Source organism: Muntiacus reevesi, chromosome 4, assembly GCF_963930625.1.
Source record: "Muntiacus reevesi chromosome 4, mMunRee1.1, whole genome shotgun sequence".
Taxonomy (NCBI): Eukaryota; Metazoa; Chordata; class Mammalia; order Artiodactyla; family Cervidae; genus Muntiacus; species Muntiacus reevesi.
In genome coordinates, this window is record NC_089252.1 from 37,932,538 (window position 1) to 37,952,695 (window position 20,158).

General features: G+C 43.9%; 1 protein-coding gene across 1 annotated transcript in view; it reads left to right on the forward strand.

The window, feature by feature from the left end:
• Positions 1 to 6,213: 6,213 nt before the first annotated feature.
• ARHGAP28 (Rho GTPase activating protein 28) overlaps positions 6,214 to 20,158 on the forward strand; it is a 138,000-nt gene continuing 124,055 nt past the window's right edge. Inside the window, exon 1 of the mRNA XM_065932550.1 lies at positions 6,214 to 6,473. Coding sequence (XP_065788622.1) covers positions 6,298 to 6,473 — 176 coding nt within the window. The 5' untranslated portion in view covers positions 6,214 to 6,297. The remainder of the gene's footprint in view (positions 6,474 to 20,158) is intronic.

Here is a 20,158-nt window from a genome sequence, read left to right on the forward strand (position 1 = left end):
AGAACAGTTGCTGAAGGAAAATAGGTCCTGATGTCTTTTTAAAAACAGATGCTTAAGAAAACAATAAGAAATTCAGAGTAGTCTAAAAATTGTGTGTCCTCTTGAGAGCATTCAGAAAATAAATCTGTATAATTAGTGCCAATAAGTTTTAAAAAATATTTCAGGGTAGAAATTCAAGATTTATCAGCTGACTTAGTGACAAAGGATTAGTCATTACTTTTAAATACTTCTAAAATACTTGTTTCATTAAAGTATTTCCTCTTCATGTAAATGAAATTTTGCGTTCAGTTCAGTTCAGTCGCTCAGTCGTGTCCAACTCTTTGCGATCCCATGGACTGCAGCAGGCCAGGCTTCCCTGTCCATCACCAACCCTCAGAGCTTGCTCAAACTCATGTCCATGGAGTCGGTGATGCCATCCAATGATCTCATCCCTCTGTCGTTCCCTTCTCCTTCTGCCTTCAATCTTTCCCAGCATCAGGGTCTTTTCCAGTGAGTCAGTTCTTCGGATCAGGTGGCCAGAGTACTGGAGTTTCAGCTTCAGCATCAGGCCTTCCAATGGATAGTCAGGACTGATTTCCACTATTTTGCATTAATTCCCCCTACTTTTATCCAATTTTTCTAGAGGATTTTGAGGAAGTGGTGAATGTGTGTGTAAGGTCGAGTTTTGACAGAATTAGCATGTTTCTCTAGGTAGGTAAGAACCGTGCCTTCATTTCCGGCAGTACAACTCTATAGGCTCTGAAACCTCAGACCCTCTTGCTGGGAGACCGGCAGTCAGCTTTGCAGGGACTCCTGTAGCCACAGCTGTCTTCCTGTTCTGGTGCTAAACGACCATCCCAGCAGCAGTTTTGCCAGATAAGCAGCCACAAGAGACACTTTCCTTTTGTCCATGACGAACTCCTGCATAAAGGCCCTGTGTCATTGACCTTCCTGGTGAGGTCGGCTCTGTAGGACTACGTACATGCTTCATCATCTTACTGCCCTGTCACTTATGCTAGGCACCCAGAGTTCGTGAGGGTTTTCCAGATAAGCTTCATTAATGTGAACTAAATCTGACTCATCCCTCAGAATAGATTATGAAATACCTTTGGAATTCTGAAGAGAAGGCTGTTTAGTCTTGAAGGTAGAACGCAAATGATGCTTCTAGAAAGGCTAAGTTGGAGGACAGGTGACAGGGGGTGGGGCAGGAGAGAGAAGGGACCCCACATCTGCTGAGCATCTGTGACAAGCTCAGAACCAGGCAGAACTGGTATTTGGCAGATGCTGTTTCATGTATCTGACTGTCCTTTAACTCTTGGAGGAGATTCCCCGCTTTTCAAATTAAGAAATTAAAACCGGGAAGAATTAACACGGAGAGTGAGTAGCAGATCCATAATCCAAACTCAGACTCAACTCTGTCTGACCCTCTTTGGTCGACCAGTCTTCCCCCTCTGTTTATGTGAAAGTGCAGACTCTCTGTGCACCTGTAGATCACGTATGTCACTACCCTCTAACGCCGCATACATGTGATTCCACTGACAGATTTACAAGGCAGCATGAAACAGTGAATTCTAAGAGCAGTTAGTAAACTATATGTTGTGTACATGTGCATGCGTGCATGCATGCTCAGTCGTGTCTGACTCTACCACCCCATGAACCGTAGCCCTCCAGGCTCCTCTGTCCTTGGGATTTCCCAGGCAAGAATACTGGAGTGGGTTGTGCAGCAAACAAGCATTTTCCCTCTACTGTGGTCCCTAGTCTAAGTAAGCTGGAAATGCTATTTCTGTGTGCTGAATGGCCACTGTCTACCATAAGGGCAATATATCAACCCAGTTCCCAGATAGAGAATCTTTCCCAGGGTCCCTGGTCACTCCAAGGGCAAATCAACAGTCACATTCTTGTGCGGTCATCCCTGGCCCAGTGGTTCCAGCAAGTCAAACATGTGACTGTTCGGTCCACAGTCCAGACTCTACTAGTTCCACAATCCCATATCTGTCATTCTGAGATCCAAAAAGCTCTCAGGTCTGGAAGCTTTTCCATAACTCATTTTGAGTGTAAAACCCTGTTCAGACCTGGACTTACCTGGCTCAGAGCACCTGATCTGATGGGAGTTTATTTATTGTGTGTACTTCTTGCTCATGTGGGAGTCCTTGCACACGACTGTGGACGTGCTGCTGCTTAGGCTCACGGGGCACCGCCCAGATCTCGTGGGGCTACTTATCAGGCAGGATCTGGGGTATTCAGCCCTGGCGGATGAGCAGTTTGGTAAAGGACTGTCTGGAACAGTGTGTGGGTGAGTGAAGGGCCAGCACAGACGCATGAGGGCAGGAGGGAGGGATTCTGTGATGAAGCAGGCTCTGGTACCGCCCTAGGTGTGAAGAGCCAGACAGAGGCAGAGTTCAGGAATCCAGGGAGAGAGCAGGGGAGGTCACAGTCAAGAGTTCTGGCTGGCAGCAGAACCCCAGAGGCGAGCCTGGGAAATATACACTCACCCTGGTTTTCCCCTCTCCCTTGACTCAATGGACATGGGTTTGGGTAGACTCCAGCAGTTGGTGATGGACAGGGAGGCCTGGAGTGCCGTGGTTCATGGGGTCGCAAAGAGTCGGACACGACTGAGCGACTGAACTGAACTGAACTCAAGATCTTCTACTGGTGCCTCTCTGATTGCACCCTACCTGATGCCAAAGGCAAGAGAGCTCACTGAGGCAGACCAGAAAGTAAGCCGTCGGCACCAGGAGGGGTGTGAGGGTGGCGAGTGGGTCTGAAGTGCAAAAGGTGAGTATTTTGTGCAGCGTATCCTGTAATGGGGCTTCCCTGGTGGCAGAGCAGTAAAGAACCCACCTGCTGATACAGGAGATGCAGGAGATGAGGGTTCACTCCCTGTGTGTCGGGAAGATCCCCTGAAGAAGAGCATGGCAACCCACTCCAGTCTTCCCACCTGGAGAATCCCATGGACAGAGGAGCCTGGTGGGCTACAGTCCATGGGGTCACAAAGAAGTGGACACGACTGATAACTGTGCATGCACACACGTATCCTATAATATCTAATACATGTGCCCCACCAGCTTTATGAAACCCAAAAACTCAAAAATGCTTATAGACTCATCCTTTATTAAGTCAACAGCACATACCCACATTCAAAAAATATTAATACATATAGGTGAAACTGTTTTTCTCCCCCAGTTTTCAGTGCCTGTTCTTCAGGCGAGAATACTGGGGTAGGTAGCCATTCCCTTCTCCAGGGGATCTTCCTGACCCAAGGATCAAACCCAGGTCTCCTGCATTTCAGGCAGATTCTTACTATCTGAGCTACGAGGGAAGTCCCATAGAGACTTATGAACCACTTATAATAATCCCTTGGCTACCCTGAAAATTGGAACTGTTGCACTCAAGAGTGCTATCTCATTCACTGATTCATCAATTTCTGTGTTCACTTAGCAGTTTTCGTCACTGAGTCAGAACTCTGCAAAACATGGGCTCTGGGATGTAGCAACAAAAATGTGACACTGGCATTTCTAACAGCTTACAACTTAGGAAAAACAACTTAGGAGAAGACACCGATTTGCTGTGGAATAGTAGTACCACCCTGGGCTAGCAAAGTTTCATCTCAAACCTACCTCGTTGCTGTGGGCTCCCCTCTGAGACAATCTCATGGCCAGGTCTGGGCTCAGTGGGGAGCACCCCTCTGCTCTGGTGGCTCCGTGTGATGAGGGTCCAGAACCGGGCATGTGCTCAGCGCACACACAATTCTGGCTGACTGTGCTTTCAGGGCATGGCAAGATGGGGCGGTTCCCACCACAGGAGCAGGAGCAGCGTCCTCAGGAGGGCAGGAGGAGGGGTTCCTTTGAATTTGGAACACCTGAGAAGACTTCTTGGGGGTGGGTGGGTGGTTTTAAGGATTTCCCCAGACAGGAAAAGGACAGGGAGGAGCAAAGTCAAGGCAAGAACTTGAGAAAGGCTGGTGTAAGTGGGCCACGAGGACTTAAGAGTGAAAAAGTAGTAGGTGACCAAAACAGGAGAATGAGAACCTGTTCTGAGGGACTTGGACTTAGTTCTGCAGCAAGTGGGTTACAACTGAGGGTTTTTGAAAAGGTGGTAGTGGTGGGGGTTTGTGTTTAGTGAAAATCACTCTTCCAGCACTTTGAATGTGGGGGAGGGTTGAAGGGAGGGAAGATCACTGTCACCCAGGAAAGAGATGGCGACGCAAGAACAAAGACAGCAGTGATGATCATAGAAAGAAGGGCTGGCAGACATTTTGAGAAAGAAATGACAGCTGTGATCACTGTTTGGAGGGAGGAACCAAAGTGACTTCAGGGTGTCTAAAATATGAATATTCAAGATAAAGCAGAGGAGGCCCGTGAAATTAACATCAGGGAGCACTCTGCCACATTGGACGTGAGTCATGGCCAAAATATTTTCAAGGACACACACTGCAGGTATTTAAAATTGTGAGTTTGTTGTTCAGGAACAAGCAGAAAATGCCAAGGAGAAATTCCATGCCTGGGAAAGTTTCCGCTACTCTAATTCCTTAGGGTCATTCCAAAAATCAGAAAGCTGTAAAAGTCACACATTTTTTAAAAAGTTTAGTGTCAAAAATTATTTGGTGACAAACCTGACCTTGATAAATATAAGACTATTGGTAGACCTTATTTATTCCTCTTAGGGTCATTTATTTGCTGAAGAAATAATATATTTGAATACACTGGTGCTGTCCCAAACTGCACTAGACAGGTTTCTAAATAAAATGGATTTACTTTGTTGTTTTAGACATTAAGTCATGTTCCACTCTTTGGGCCCCATGGACTATAGCAGGGCAGGCTCCTCTGTCCGAGATTCTCCAGGCAAGAATACTGGAGAGGGTTGCCATTTCCTCCTCCAGGGAATCTTCTAAACCCAGGAATTGAATCCGTGTTTCCTGCTTTACCTCTGAGCCACACAGGGAAGCCCCACTACCTACCTTACAGGATTGTTCAAAGAGCCTATGTACAGGATCAGTAAATGTTAGTCATTATTATCCCACCTTTTAATCAACCAAACATTTTCTAAAAAGCCATTTTGGATGATCGTTTGCTTTTGTCTTCCCAGTTTCTGAAAGGGCAGTGAAAACAAATGTCTCCCTTCTCGGTTAAAGTGAAGGAAGCAACAGAGAGAGAACCAGCGTGTACAAAGGGCGAGATTACCCTCTGGTCCATGGATACTGAAACAGACGCTGAGAGGTTAAGTCTTACCAGGACCCAGGTCACCCCTAAGTAAGGGGTAACCTAGGTTCCCAGGGGAGAATAAGAGCCAGCAAGTCAAGCGCCTGGACAGGGTGGGCCTTTCTGGAGGGTGAAAGGTTTTGCTTCTCTTTTTAATCGGTTAGAAAGAGTGTTCTTTAAAGATGCTTTTCAGACCCCAAATTTCCGAATAGGCCACCTTTACCCGCCTCCCTGCCGGGTCCCTGGACCCCTCTTCAATAACCACCTCTGGGAAGAACATGCTCTCTTGGCCTAAGGATAGTGTAGTGAAACTGCTCAGTCCTGTCCGACTCCTTGCGACCCCCTGGACTGTAGCCCACCAGGCTCCTCCGTCCATGGGATTCTCCAGGCAAGAATACTGGAGTGGGTTGCCATGTCCAGTTTTCTGACATGCTGAAGGCAGTATCTGAATTTGATGGGGATGGGGAGGAGGGCAGGGACGCGGGGCGAGGCAGAGTTTGGTGGCTGTGGCACCCAGGGTGAGGGAGGTGCTCAGCTTGTCGCAGGAGGGCGGTACCTGCCCCAGAGGCAATCAAGTCCACTGTAACCGGACTAAGTAAACAGCAACGTAATCCGCTTCTTCAATGTTTGATGTGGATGCTTTAAATGAGAGCGTCCCATCTTCTCCCTCTCCTTCCCACGCCGGAGGCGGCCCCTCGGCCGCTCAGCGCGGGCTCCCAGGCGCGGTTTTTTCTCGGCTCCAAGCTGCCGAGCAGGAAACGCTCCCGGCCGCGGGATAAGCCTCCCGCTGGAAGGGGTGGGGGCGGGGGCGAGAAAGGGAAAAAGGGAAAGAAACAAAAGCCAGAAAAACTTGACCCGAGCGGCCAGCGCGAGCCTCCGAGGATCGCGGCGGGCTTCCTGCTTCCCAGAAGCGGGGATCCCACACCCCAGCCACCCCCGGGCCCCCGCCCCAGCCCCCGGGGCTGGTGGGCGTGGACTCGAATCCTGCTAATGGGCCGCGCGGCGGGCGGGGCGGCGAGCCCGCGCCCCTGACAGCCCGGCCGCGGGAGGAGCCCCGGCCCCGGGAGCCCGACGGCCGCGCCTCCCCGCCCCGCCGGGGACCGGGCCGGTGCGCTGGCCCATGCTGGTCCCCGCCTTTGTTCTCCGGCCGGAGCGGAGCCATGCGCGGCTGACGATGGAAGTGGAGGACTCGGGCGGCGTGGTGCTCACCGCCTACCACTCGTACGCGCGCCCCCCGCCGCCCAGCCCCGAGCCGCGCTGCGCGCCCCGGGCGACCGCCAGCCTCCCCGGCAGCAGGTACCCACTTCGCCCACCCGGCACGGGTCTCCTGGGCTGGGGGGCGGGGGGTGGTGGTTTCACAGGCAGCTGGGTTTTCCGCCAGAGCAGAGGACCACCATCGTCCGATTGTGGTTTCAAGTTTTGGTGGACGCGATGAGTGAGCCTGTGGTTCTTTGTATTGTCCTCTGAAGACGTTGGCCAGGAGAGGTTAGCAGAGTTATGTTCAGATACAACTTGCTGGTAATAGGCATATGCCTGATTTCTGCCAGATTCATCTATTGAACTATTGGAGAATTTTTTTTAAAGTGAAGCAGCAGCAGAAAATAGAAAAGAAAGTAAAATGTATTATCTTAAACCAGCAAACACTATGGAGAACTTTTTAGTAACATTTCACATTAGCTAAAACACAGATGGAGAGATTCTCCAAAAAGGAAATCTTGATAGACCTTTAAAAACGATTTTACTTGTAGATTAAAAAAAAAAAAACCCTTTTGAATGTATACATACATTGGTGTCACTGTTGTTTTATTGCTAATGTTGACTGTTTATAAATGCAGTTCTAATTTTCCTTTGGGTCAAAAGAAGTCTGAAAGCTTTTCACTATGTGCATTTTAGATTTCATAAATCAGGGATCTGACTTAATTACTTTATTGGTGTTCATCTGTTTGACGCAAGATCAAGGCTGGCAAGACTTCTGTTAAGTAAACCAATGTGAGACCCTTAGAAAGTTACCTTGGATGGTCAGATATGTTACACTAGTAAGTGAGATGGTTTGATATCTCTGACACATGTTTAGGGGAAATAGTATTTGTTTAAATGTGACTATCTGCCGTGCATCCATTGAGCAATGGTTTTCTTTACCAGTGGGGAGTTTGAGTGGTGTGCTTTTCTGCATGTTTATTTTCAGTAATTTTTTTCTCTTGCTTTTATCTTTAGTTGTGATAAGAATTACTTGTTTCCTAATTTAATGGACTTGCAAGGCTTTCAGCAGATTGTGACTTTATTTCAAGAAGTATCGTCTTGGCTAGCATCCATGAGAAGAACAACTTGCATTGGCATGAGACTTGGGCTGGGCTTGGCTAACAAAGAAAATATCATTTCTTCCAGAGAGAGCAGACTGAGTGAGATCTAATTTTTATATAAAGACAATGAGAAAATAACATTTTTTTTCTTCCAGGTTTAAGAGCCGTGCACATTATTTTAAAGGCTAATTGAAGGTACAAACTAGTGTTTGTCTTTGGGGTATTTTCTTTTCTAAGCATGATGGTCGACTCTAATCGCTCAGATTATGAGTAACTAAATAGACATACTGGCGAGAGGTGGGGGTCTGGTTTGCGCATTGCTAGCTGGTCCTGGTGTGGCCGCCCCCGTCTGTAGCCCTCTGCAGCTGTCTAAGAGTGGAGCCAGATCATGCCCTTTGGGCTATCCGAAATTATATCCCTTTCCAAAGCAGACTGGAGACGTTCCATCTGCTCAGCATGCGGTCTTCTGGGATAATAATACACGAGAGCAGGAGTTGCCTATCCCAGCTGGTGCTTTACCGTACAGTTGCCAATTAGACTTACGTTGCCCCAACTTTGCATCTTTGGTGACTGCCCTGCACCCCCTGTGGGGGAACCTTTGTGCCCCTCACCCTCTGATCCAAGAGATAGATGATCCCTGCCCCCTGCAACCAAATTGTGAGAGAATAGCTCAGTTCCTCAGTTCTCAGTAACAGCAATCCAAAGGAGGTCCCTGTTCTTACAGGGAGCCCGAGGACACCATCAATCATGCGTCTGATAACAGAAATAATCAGGCCTGAATTATTAACCTTTGACTCACTAACTACTGATCAATACTCCCTTTCAAGCCAAGGAGCAAGAATGTATTGTTCCATTTGTGAAGAGAGCACTCTCTCTTTCAAGAGTACCCTCTCCTTGAAATTGCTTACATATGTGTAGCATATTTGTGCAGTAGTGACCAGGGAGGCGTTAGGAAGCATGGGCTATTGTATCTGACTTCCTGAGTATCAGCATTCTTTAGGTCTGGGTAGCGTAGTTTATTTCAGAGCAAGTCATCTGCTTATTCTCCAAGTCTATACTTCATCTAACTTTATGTGCTTTTGATTTTTTTTTTTCTTTTGGCCAGTTTTTTTCCCCCACTAAAATATAGTTTTTTTCCCTTTCTCTTTCTCTCTCTCTCTCTCTCTTCTATTTTCTTTTCTTCACTATTGTATCATGAGTGCCCAGATCAGCGTCCAGCCGCTGTAGGAGCTCAGTAAGTTAATGAATTTCTACCAAATGGCCAAGGTAAAATGGAAGCATTTTTAACAGCATGAGTCAACCTATTTGCACCTACTATGTGCCAGAAACACAGTAGGTGTTAGTGATACAACAATGAATGAAATGAGAGAGCCTGCCTTGAGAATGATGAACAGGAAGGCGTGACGTGCTACGGTTCATGGGGTCACAAAGAATCAGACACGACTGAGTGACTGAACTGAACTGAACTGAGAATGTAGCCCTGTACCTTTCAGACGAGTAGGATTTTTAGAAAAAAGCTGCAAATAAGTGGCAACATTTCAAAATCAAGAGGCTTCAGATATGAACTTCAGTTTCCCATTAAAAAAAACCCAAAGGATCCAACAACTCAGGCCTCCACAGGCTGAAGCTGAGTAGGGGGTTCTCCATTTCACGCCTCGCCCTGTTACTCTTCAACACTGAAGATGGGTGTCCACTGTAATTTCTTTTGGGGCCTGCCCATTTTATTAAAGTATCCAGTATAAAGTACACTTGCCAGCTACTCAGGCTTGGGGTCAGACTGCCAGACTCTGTTCATCACTTACACCATTTCCCACCATGAGACCTTGGGGAGCCTGCTTCAGCTACTTAGACTCGTGTCTGACACCAGGGAAGCAACTGATTGATAATTGTTAGCTGTTTTATTACTGTTACCACTTTTAATCACAGTTGTTGATGTCAAGAAGAGTAAGATGTTTTTGATACCTATGTCTCATACTTACTCATGCAGGAGAAATTCAAGTACTAAGCATTTGTTGGGAGAGAAAAAGCAATTCCTTATTTCACAAACATCTATATTTACATTCTGTTGTAAGGACAAAAGAGAATGAAGTAAATTCTCAGTTCTGTTAAAACAGATGGTTGGAATTGTCCTTAGAATCATGTGATTTTTAGGAAGTTCAGTTCCTAGACCTTTATTCAGAATTGAGAGTGAAATGTATGTTCAAAATGATTTGACTTAGAAAATGAAAAGTAGCTGAAGATAAAGGTAGATATTTTGTTTTTCAAAGATTTCCTAAGTTATATGCAAATAACATATACAACATTTTTTGGTGAAGGTACAGTTTAAATGACCATGAGTATTTCTGATGTTTTTCCAAAGATACCATAAACTTCCTGAAAGAGGACAAAAATAGAGTAGGAAAAAGAGCCAGCTGTTCCTCAAAAACAAATAGAGAAGCTCCCCAAGGTTATCCTAGGAATTCTAATTCTACAGCAATGTTAAAACTTTTGTCCAGGGCATATTGTTTCCTAGTAGCATAACTGTTCATCCTAATGGGGATGATTTGATTAAATTGGAATTAGTGATGAATAGAAAGTAAATATTTCATTTGTGGAGAAGGCTAAAACTAACCACTTTTTGTGACATATTTATGGGGCCTTTCCTAGAAAGAAATTAATTAATTATAAAAAGACATTTATTTCAAGGTGCCGACTCTCATTCAGTAAGTGTTAATGTAGATCTGTGTGAGCTTACAAACATATACACAGGTACACCAAATTCTGGAGCCTAGTAGGTATAATTTTCTAGAGGATTCAGAAAGAGTAATGGAACTAGACTTTTTAGGAGAGAATAAGGTATTTAAAGATCATTCCTCATGTGATAGTTGAAACTAGCGTGGGTGTCTCTGGTTTCTTTTTACAGCGGGGTCCTTGCTGATTGTAGGTGTCTCCATGTGTAGAGCTGTTGGAAAACATCTGGCACATTTCCTTTGATCATGTCATTTGGCTAAATATTTTGCCAGTTGCTCAGACCATTTTTATCCTGCTCTGTTCACCCTGATCATTAATCCTCAATGTATCTGAACAAATTCAGGGAACTTAGAGTGTTGCAGAAACATTTTCCTGTGGATGAAGATGCTAACTTTCCCTTAACTTTTTTTTTTAATTTTTAAAAAATTAATTAATTTATTTTAATTGGAGGCTAATTACTTTACAATATTGTGGTGGTTTTTGCCATACATCGACATGAATCTGCCACAAATGTACATGTGTCCTCTCATCATGAACCCCCCTCCCACCTCCCTCCCCAACCCATCCCTCTAGGCTGTCCCAGAGCACTGGCTTTGAGTGCCCTGCTTCATGCACAGAACTTGCACTGGTCATCTGTTTTGCATATGGCAATGTACATTACCATATGAGAATATCAGTACTATTCTCTCAAATAATCCCACCCTCACCTTCTCCCACAGAGTCCGAAAGACTGTTCTTTACATCTGTGTCTCTTTTGCTGTCTTGCATATAGGGTAGTTGTTACCTTCTTTCTAAATTCCATATATATGTGTTAATATACTGTATTGGTGTTTCACTTTCTAACTTACCTCACTCTGTATAATAGACTCCAGTTTTATCCATCTCATTAGAACTGTCCCTTAATTTTGACATAACTTGAGACTACAGAAAATTTGCAGAAGTGGTACAGAAAGTCCCCATGTAACATTCTCCAACTTCCCCTAACATTAACAACTTGCAGAACTGTGTTCCATTATGAAAACCAAAAAATTAACTTTGCTGCAGTACTATTGGGTTTCTCAGATGACTCAGCGGTGAGGAACCCGCCTGCCAGTTCAGGAGACTTGTGTTTACTCTCTGGGTCAGGAAGATTCCCTGGAGAAGGAAATGGCAACCCACTCCAGTATTCTTGCCTGGGAAGTCCCATGGACAGAGGAGCTTGGCCGGCTACAGTCCATGGAGTCGAAAAGAGTTGGACATGACTGAGTGACTAAACAACAACAATACTAGTAACTAAACTATAGATTTTATTCTGATTCCACAAGTATTTTCCACTAGAATTGGGATTTTTCTGTTGTAGGATTGAATCTGGGATCCTGTATTGCGCTTAGTCATGACGCCCAAACCTCCTGCATAATCCACGACAGTCTGTTGTCTTTTGTGACCTTGGCACTTTAGGAGGACCAGTTGGTTGTCGTAGGCAGTCCCTCAGTTTGGATTGGTCTTATGTCTTCTCTTGATTGGATAGAAATTATGCATTTTGAGTGAGAATTCCACTGAATGATGTCAGACCTTTCTCAGTACCTCATTTTGGGGGTTCATGATATCACCGTCTTGTTCGTGTTAGCTCTATCACCTGGTTAAGTGTTGTCTCCCATGTTTCCCTATGTAAATTAATCAGTATCTTGGGAGAATTTTTGATGGTGCTAACATCCTATTACTCCTCAAACTTTCTTCCTCTGATTTTCATGTCCATATCTGGATCTTCCCAATAACATTTATTATAGTGATGTTCTAATGATTTTCTATTTTTCTCATTCCTTCTACATTTGATTTATTTTACAAACTATAAAATCTACATTCAGTATTCTCTCTAATCTTATTATAGGTGCCGTTTTTGCCCTTAAAAAGTCAACCAATATATTTTAACCTACTTTTTTTTTCAGCTTTGCTACAGCATACAATAAAAAGGATTAGTTTTACCTGGTTTGAGTTTATGAAACCTATAATGATAAATTTCCTAATTTTCAAAGTTTTTTGGAAGCAAAATTTTATTCCTTGGTTAGTATAAAAGAGGCTTCCCAGGTGGTGCTAGTGGTAAAGAACCTTCCTGCCAATGCAGGACATGTGAGATGTGGATTTGATCCCTGGGTCAGGAAGATCCCCTGGAGGAGGGCGTGGCAACCCAGTCCAGTATTCTTGCCTGGAGAATCCAATGGACGGAGGAGCCTGGCAGGCTTCAGTCCACGGGATCACAAAGAGACACGACTGAAGCAAAGTTGCTGAAGTAATTGCTGTGTTCGGAGGGAGTGGGTATTCGCGTCCACTTTGTCTGACTTGCTACCGAGGATGCTCTGATGGGAATCTTCTCGCCTTAGCAGTGTCCTGAGATGTTACTTGAACGTTTGCAGATATGTCACAATGAAAATAAACATTCTAGTTTTCATATAATAAAAATTTCTTCTCAGTTCATCCTTCAACCAAGTTATTTCACTTCCGAAATCATTTCCATTCTCTGTTTTCTCAATCTGTGGTCTCTTGATACCAGTTCTAGCCAAGAAAAGAAGTAAAATGGTCTATAGAAAAGCAATGGAAGAGAATAAAATGTTTCTCAGAAGAAAATTTTGGCAATAAAGCTTACCCATTTAAACAATAGACTTTGTTTTGTTTTTGAGTCTCTTTGGATGAAAATAATGAGTCAGATGTATCTTCAAATAGTGCAGAAAAGAACTTTTCCTAAATGACTGTCACCATTAAGCCGAGAATTACAGTGCTATAGTACTGTCACTGACTGATGTGGAAGTTGTTTGCTTTAAAAGTGAACAGCCTAGAGTTGCTTTGCTGTGACTTGAAACTATCACAACATTGTTAGCTGACTGTACTCCAATATGAAGTTAAAGGATAAAAAATGTAAATAGCCTATATTGGTGTATTGTTTTATAGCTTATGTAATTCAATTTAAATATTATTTATTGTTGCTATTTTTTTCTTTATTTTCAGACAGGTCTTAAAGCCTTTAGAGTACTTTCGTTCTTTCTAATACTGCTATTTTTAATGTGTTTCGTGATTTACTTTTGATTAGATAGTCAAGCTGGTTAGAACTGTGTAAAGAAGATGCTGTTCAAAAGACTGAAATGTATAACCTAAGGAAAGATCTTGATAGCACTTATTTCCATTTCTTTGAGAATTTTTTGGTTTTCTTGTTTGTGTTCAGTGTTTTGCTATGTTCTGGTTACTTGAGTTAGTGAGCTTCATATAATGTTCTGTCCTTTATAACATGGAATCCCATGCATCCATTGTTCTGAGAATATTAGAGGATGTGCATCAAAATATTAACGTTGTGTTGGAAAACGTCTACTAGAGTGGAAACTAAAGAAAATAGTGGATTGTTTTTATTAAAAAATCATTTTCCTAAATATTCGCAGTTTATGATATACTCTTTGAGTATCAGATGTTTTACATCAGTCTTCAATAAATTAATATTACAGATAAGACTGTCCATTTGACATTCAGTGCCAAGTAATTCCAAGTGTGGGAGGACATATACTAATGTCAAGTTGAGAACCAGCTGTGGTGTCTCGTGTTGCTCTTAATAACGGATTAAACCTGTGCATTCCATTTCTGATCCCTGTGACAGATAGATGGAGACTGCACACAAACTCGTCATACCAAGGACAGGAAGCAGAAGGAGGAACTGGAAACCAGAGAGAGGAGTGTGTAGTAGTTCTAAATTGTCCGACACCTGAGATCTATGTGTACTGTCCTAGCCATTCTAAGTTGTATATCTTTTATGTATAAGAGAGAAATCTTTATTCCTATGTTAAATTTTCTGTTCAGTGGACCTGATTTGCTCTTGTAACTCTGTAATGTATAAGGAAATGAATTCCTTCAAAGTTTCCTGTTCAGTGTTTAGAAAACAATGGACATACATTTGTCTTTATACAAAGACCTATCAACAGATTTATACTTTTATAGAGCTATAGAGAAACCTGACAGGTGTTTAGAACAAAAGGTTAAACTTACTAAAATGCCATTTTTAACTAATAATATGATGTTTGATCTCTTTCCTTCCCACTTTTCCCCGCCTTCATTACCATACTGAAAAAAATCACAGAGTAGCCAAAGTTAACAGGTCAGCTGTTGGGACTGAACCCATATTTAAGTGGCTGGGGATATAAAGCAAAACAGAAGAGGATAAATGTAGTTCTTCCTTTCTGAAGATTTCCTTGACAGTAGTAGCCAGAAGAGTTTTCACCTACCATAACAATAATGATCATTTGGTAATTCATCACATGCTGTCCTGTGGTATCAATTCTTTTTTTCTTTTTTAAGTTTTCATTTTATTGATAGCTTACTGAGCTTGGCATGCACTGTTTCATTTAATCCTTCCCACAGTCCGTTGACGTCGGAGGAAACTGAGGCACAGAGAGTCAGCCCAAGATCACATAGCAAGATGATGACCGTCTTTCCGAAACTGGTGCTTATAACCTGTTATTTAAATCTTGAAACATTATTTCGTGTATTATGGATTTAGTGTTTTTCTGCTGCAGTTTGGTTATAGGTTTATTGAGAGCAGGTACAGCATTATCATATCCCCACTTAGCAATCAGTAATAGTAACTCTCCCACAGTAGATATTATGCTTAGTGTTGATTTAATCTTTTTGCGATCATGACTATTCTGTTTAAATGGAATAAGCATGGAGTGAGTTAATTATGAATGGATATAGTTTGAGAAATTTTGTTACCCCTTGAAGTAAAATAACGGGATTTTTAAAAAATGTAAAAGCTATATTCTTGCCCCTTGCAGTCTTATTTAGGTAGCAGTATTTTTAAAATGGACAAAATGTGTTATAGAAGTCATTTAGCTTGACCATGGAAGTGCGATCCAAGCAATTTTGAGTTATAGGAGATATTCCAATGGCTCTTTTTTTAGGCAGAAGGAAGGGAGGGCATTTTTTAATCCTTTAACCCAGAGGTTCATGTTCTTAGAATTTTTTCATTTTAGTTTTATCAGTTGTTTTCTCTAACTACTAAGACAGATTTCTATGGCTGAAAACATATTTTTCATTTTGTTCTTTCCATGTGATCTATAACATAGCAGTTCTTAACGCAGGTCAAGAAACAAGGCCCCGTGAGAATTAACGGGGTCTTCCTTTTGTCTCTCCTAATATTTAGCTGCGGTTCATGGGGTTGCAAAGAGTCGGACACAACTGAGCGACTGAACTGAAAAGAAATATTTAGTCAGGTTTTCACTTTATCTTGACTCTGAAACCAACCAAGGGACAAGCAGCTCCTGGACCATGCCTTTGTGCAGACCAGTTCTGTTCTACATGTTGCTTGGAAACGTAGGATAAGTTCAGCTAGATTGTGCAGTCCAGTCTGGACTCCAAGCCATCCCTGGTCTCCTGTCTGCGTGAGCACAGTCCTTGTCCCTCAGTGACCTTGGAGCCACGGATGATGCTGAACCACAATTGGGCTTCAAGGATTTCTGTTTAGAAAACAAACCCAGGGCCCATTGCAGTCTGGACTCGAATCTTCTGGAGAGGTCAGAGTCCACAGAGTGGCCTCCAGGCACTTGTGTTCATTTTCCAGGGTATTCGTTTTGATCAGCTTTGTTTTTCGGAACACTGGAACTATTAAAGACTGGACGGTCATTTTAGTTACACATAAACAGTGTGGTCTGGGCTTCTCTGCTAACTGCCATGTCTTTAGAAGTGTTCTCTATTTTTAACCAGCCGAGTTGTTCAGAGTATGTTACTAATAGTCACTGAGCATCATGATAAAAAAGTAATGAGTGAGGACTAATCTCTGTGGTTCAGCTGGGAAGCACAGAATGGAAAAGGGCCTTGCGGAATGCGTCAGGGCTCTGAGTTTGTCCTGCCGACCCCTGGTCACCCGCTCGCATTACCATGGCACCTACACTGGCCCAAGGCATGGACAAATGTGTTCTGGGAGCAGTCAGGCCAACAGCAAGGAAAACATGGAGGTGGGGGAAACCGGAGACCTGATGGGAGACCATTAAATGTCCAGAACTGGAGAAAAGGTGGTGACCTTATGAGAACGGCCTTTCCTTAGCTTCCTTTCAAACACTATTACGACTCCCCACGCTCGTTATCTCACCAGACGGAACTTGGAGAGTCTCGAAAACACACTCGCTGTGACTTTTCATTGGCATCTTAAAGAAAAACATTTGCTGACCTCAGTTGAGCAGGCAATTAAATGGGAAAAGCGCTGACTGTTAAGTTTCCGCAGATTCTGTTTTGAAAGAACAGATGATGCCTGGCCCCTGTGATTTTTAACATACCACGACTTCACTTCTCTCCTCCTCACTTAAAAAGCTCAGTGATTACAAGGCCCACTTGGCAACTATTTTGGTAAAATCAAAATTGTGCTTAGTTGCAGAAAGCCCCATGCCAGAGGACTCCCCCCTCTTCAGTTGCTGGAAGCTGGTAATTGGAAAAAGCAGGCCACGCTCTGCTTGTTTAAAGCTGTGTCATCCTTTGTGGGGCAGTGAGTCAACACCAGCTAAAACAACATGAGTCATTGTTTAGAAGAAGCCCAGGAGAAGCTGATTTCAATTATACAGCCCTAAATAGACACGATGCTACTCTTATCTAGACTCTAAAAAAGTTTTTATTGTGGAAGTTGAGGAGCATTAGCACCCATTCTCTTTAGAGTTCATGGAAGTATTAATACAATACTTAGCTACTCAGAGGACTTTTGAAGGGGTCTTAAGAAGGAACTCTCTTCAGTTAATCTAAATTTTACACTGATTTCTTCTTTCTTCTGTGTCTTCCACTCCCCACCCCCACCTCTCTGCTCATACCCAGTTCAGACCATTACAGTTTTAATCTGGTCTCAGAGCTGTTGGGTTAAAATCCATAAATTCACAGTTGTGGTCTTGTAACTGTTTGCTGCTTCTGTTCCAGGATCCCCCTGTCTTTATTTCTCTGGAGAGGAGCTGATAGCTTTAAGGTGCACCTTGATTTGTGGGGCAGAGACACAGTTTGGAAAGCTAATACACTGATCCAAGTAAAGACGATGAGAGTCTAGATGAGGATACGGATAGAAGGGAGTAATAGAGCCTGTGGGGAAAATAGCAATGAAGTTGGTGTGATTTGGTGATTAATGCATACAGAGGACCAGGAAAAACACTTGAGTTTTTGTTTTGGAGTGTTATGAACTGAGGCTTCCCTCGTAACTCAGCTGGTAAAGAGTCTGCCTGCAACGCACAGACCCTGGTTCGACTCCTGGGTTGGGAAGATCCTCTGGAGAAGGGATAGGCTACCCCCTCTTGGACTTCCCTGGTGGCTCAGCTGGTAAAGAATCTGCCTGCAATGTGGGAAACCTGGGTTCCATCCCTGGGTTGGGAAGATCCCCTGGAGAAGGGAACGGCTACCCACTCCAGTATTCCGGCCTGGAGAATTCCATGAACTGTATAGTCCATGGGGTCACAAAGAACTGAAATTGAGAATCCTGATGGATGAGCAGAAAGTGAACAGGAGAAATTTAGCCTGTGAAATTTGGGACTCAACTGATGTACCCAGCTCAGTTCAGTTCAGTTCAGTTCAGTCACTAAGTCATGTCTGACTCTTTTTGACCCCATGCATTGTAGCACACCAGGCTTCCCTGTCCCTCACTATCTCCCAGTTTGTTCAAACTCCTGTCCATTGAGTCGGTGATGCCATCCAGCCATCTTGTCCTCTGTCGTTCCCTTCTCCTCCTGCCTTTAATCTTTCCCAGCATCAGGGTCTTTTCCAGCGAATCGGCTCTTCACATCCGGTACCCAGCTGATAGCTGGCTATACAAGTTGGAAACCTGGGCAGGAGATCAAGGCTGAGAGTTCTAAGCTATTTACTCATGGGAGACTTCAGCATTTGAGAGACAGTTAAAACTGGGACTTAATGAGATCTGGCAGGAGATTATAGTGTCTCTGTAGAGAGCAGTGTAGCGACGGTGGAACCCAAGGAGCAGCGGCAGGTGGAGTGAGGCAGAGCTTTGGGGACCTCTGATGGAGATTATTTGGGAACTTTCTGGAAGCCCAGGCATCAGACTCAGAGTGAGTGGACAGCCGTATGAGGTATCTAAATGACCAGTAAGGTCAAAACTGAACATTGTCCGCAGGCTTTGTAGTGTAGATAACAATGGAGACCTTTGCTAACCCGGTTCTGGTGGAAGTGAGAGGGGGAAGCCTGTTTGCTGCAGGTTGGAGAGTGGCTGAGGTCAGGAAGCAGAGGCGGCCAGGGGAACCTATTGTCAAAGCTTAGCTGTGGGAAGGTGGAAAGAGAGGAAGGCAGGACCAAGAGTGGAGCTTTTAAAATGAACTGAACATTGGCCAAAAGTCAGGAAAGAAACCTAGCACTTCTAAAATGTGAGACTTGAACACACTTGAGCTCCTGCTTATAATCCCGTGATAACACTTTTGCGTGTAGGATGAGCCTTTATCACCAGGCCCACAGTGGTGTGTCAGCGCTTCTGGGAAGGGAGCATTGTTTACTCCATGGCTGACTCTTTCACTGCCTTCCTCCTCCCGCGATAAAGAGCCTGACACTCAGTAGAGTCTTAACAAATTTCTGCTGCGTAAACCCTGTGGGGGCTGATCTGTATAGATGTGGCCTCTCCTTGGGCCGAGGAGCTGTTAGGGAAGTCTTCCAAAATCTCAGCCTCGCTTCCTCTGTGAGGGCTGCCTCCTCCCCAAGCCACATTGCTCATTTCCACCTCTGTGCCTTGTCTGCCTTTGTACTCCTCTAGTATTACACTTATCCCGCTACTTAATAGGCTGAGCTGTAATGGACTTAATGTGGCTGACCTTTCTAAAGATGAGGAGGTTGTTGATGCCCTGGACTAGGTCTTATTCATCTCAGGTCCCTGGCACATATATGCTTATTGAGTAAGTAAGCAATTAATTCATTTAATAATAGTGAAGGTACTTTAAATATATGATCATATTTTCATAATTGGCTATAATTTTTAGCCTAGAAGTATTCAAAATGTTGAACTGGTGTTGTATTGGGGAATACAGCACCCTGATTTTGCATACTACCTGCTTTCCCAGAATCTACTAAACTAGTGTTTGGTCATAGGATAACATACTCTTTGGTGATATGCTATGAAGTAAAGATAGACATCAAAGCTGGCAACAACTGTAAATGAACATGCTTTGACACATAAAACTGAGAGCAGCATGGATAATTAAAAGAAGGTAAATATACCCTCCATTATTTTAAAGATTAAATTTTGCTCAAGGGTCACTTCGCTTATTAAAACAAGAAGAATTTGAACTGATTTTTATCGGAAGAGCTACTGAAACTTTTATTGAGCCTCTGTATGAGCTATTGAACTGCTAAGCCTCTGAATGGCATATACCCTGTCAGGTTCTGGGGCTGCAAAAATGGTTACTAGTCTTTCAGTGAGAATAGATGGGCCGTCAACAGGCATTTCAGTGTCATCTGAAGTACAGCTGTTGAGGGTAGAAGTGATGTCCCTGTCTCTCTGTGTCCCAGCATTAGCCCCCAGGCCCAGAGTGGACATTCAGTATTTGAATGGTGGGAAGAAGGATGGAGGAAGATCGGATGAGGTACTCTGGGAAAGTAGAGAAGGTGTAACTAACACTTAGGGCTACATTGATGAGGATAAGCAGGGGTTAAGGAAGGCATCTGGGAGGGGTCATAGCTAGATTAAGTCTTAAAGAATGAGCCTGGGTTAGCAGGGGGAAGGAGACTGGAAGAGTGTTTTGTCAAGAGAACCAGTCTGAGGAAAAGGAACGGCACACGTAGCCACGGGTTGCTGGTGTGCTGAGGCTGGGTAGCGGGAGACCAGCCAGGGTGGGCAGTGACCACTCACTGTGCAGTCTGGGGAAAGTGATGGAGGCAGGCTGAACTTGGTTACATGTCCAGTTTTCTCATTAGGGTGATGAAGGACTTCTACAGGCTGACCTCTAGGATCTCTCCTAACAGAAATTCTCTTCTTCT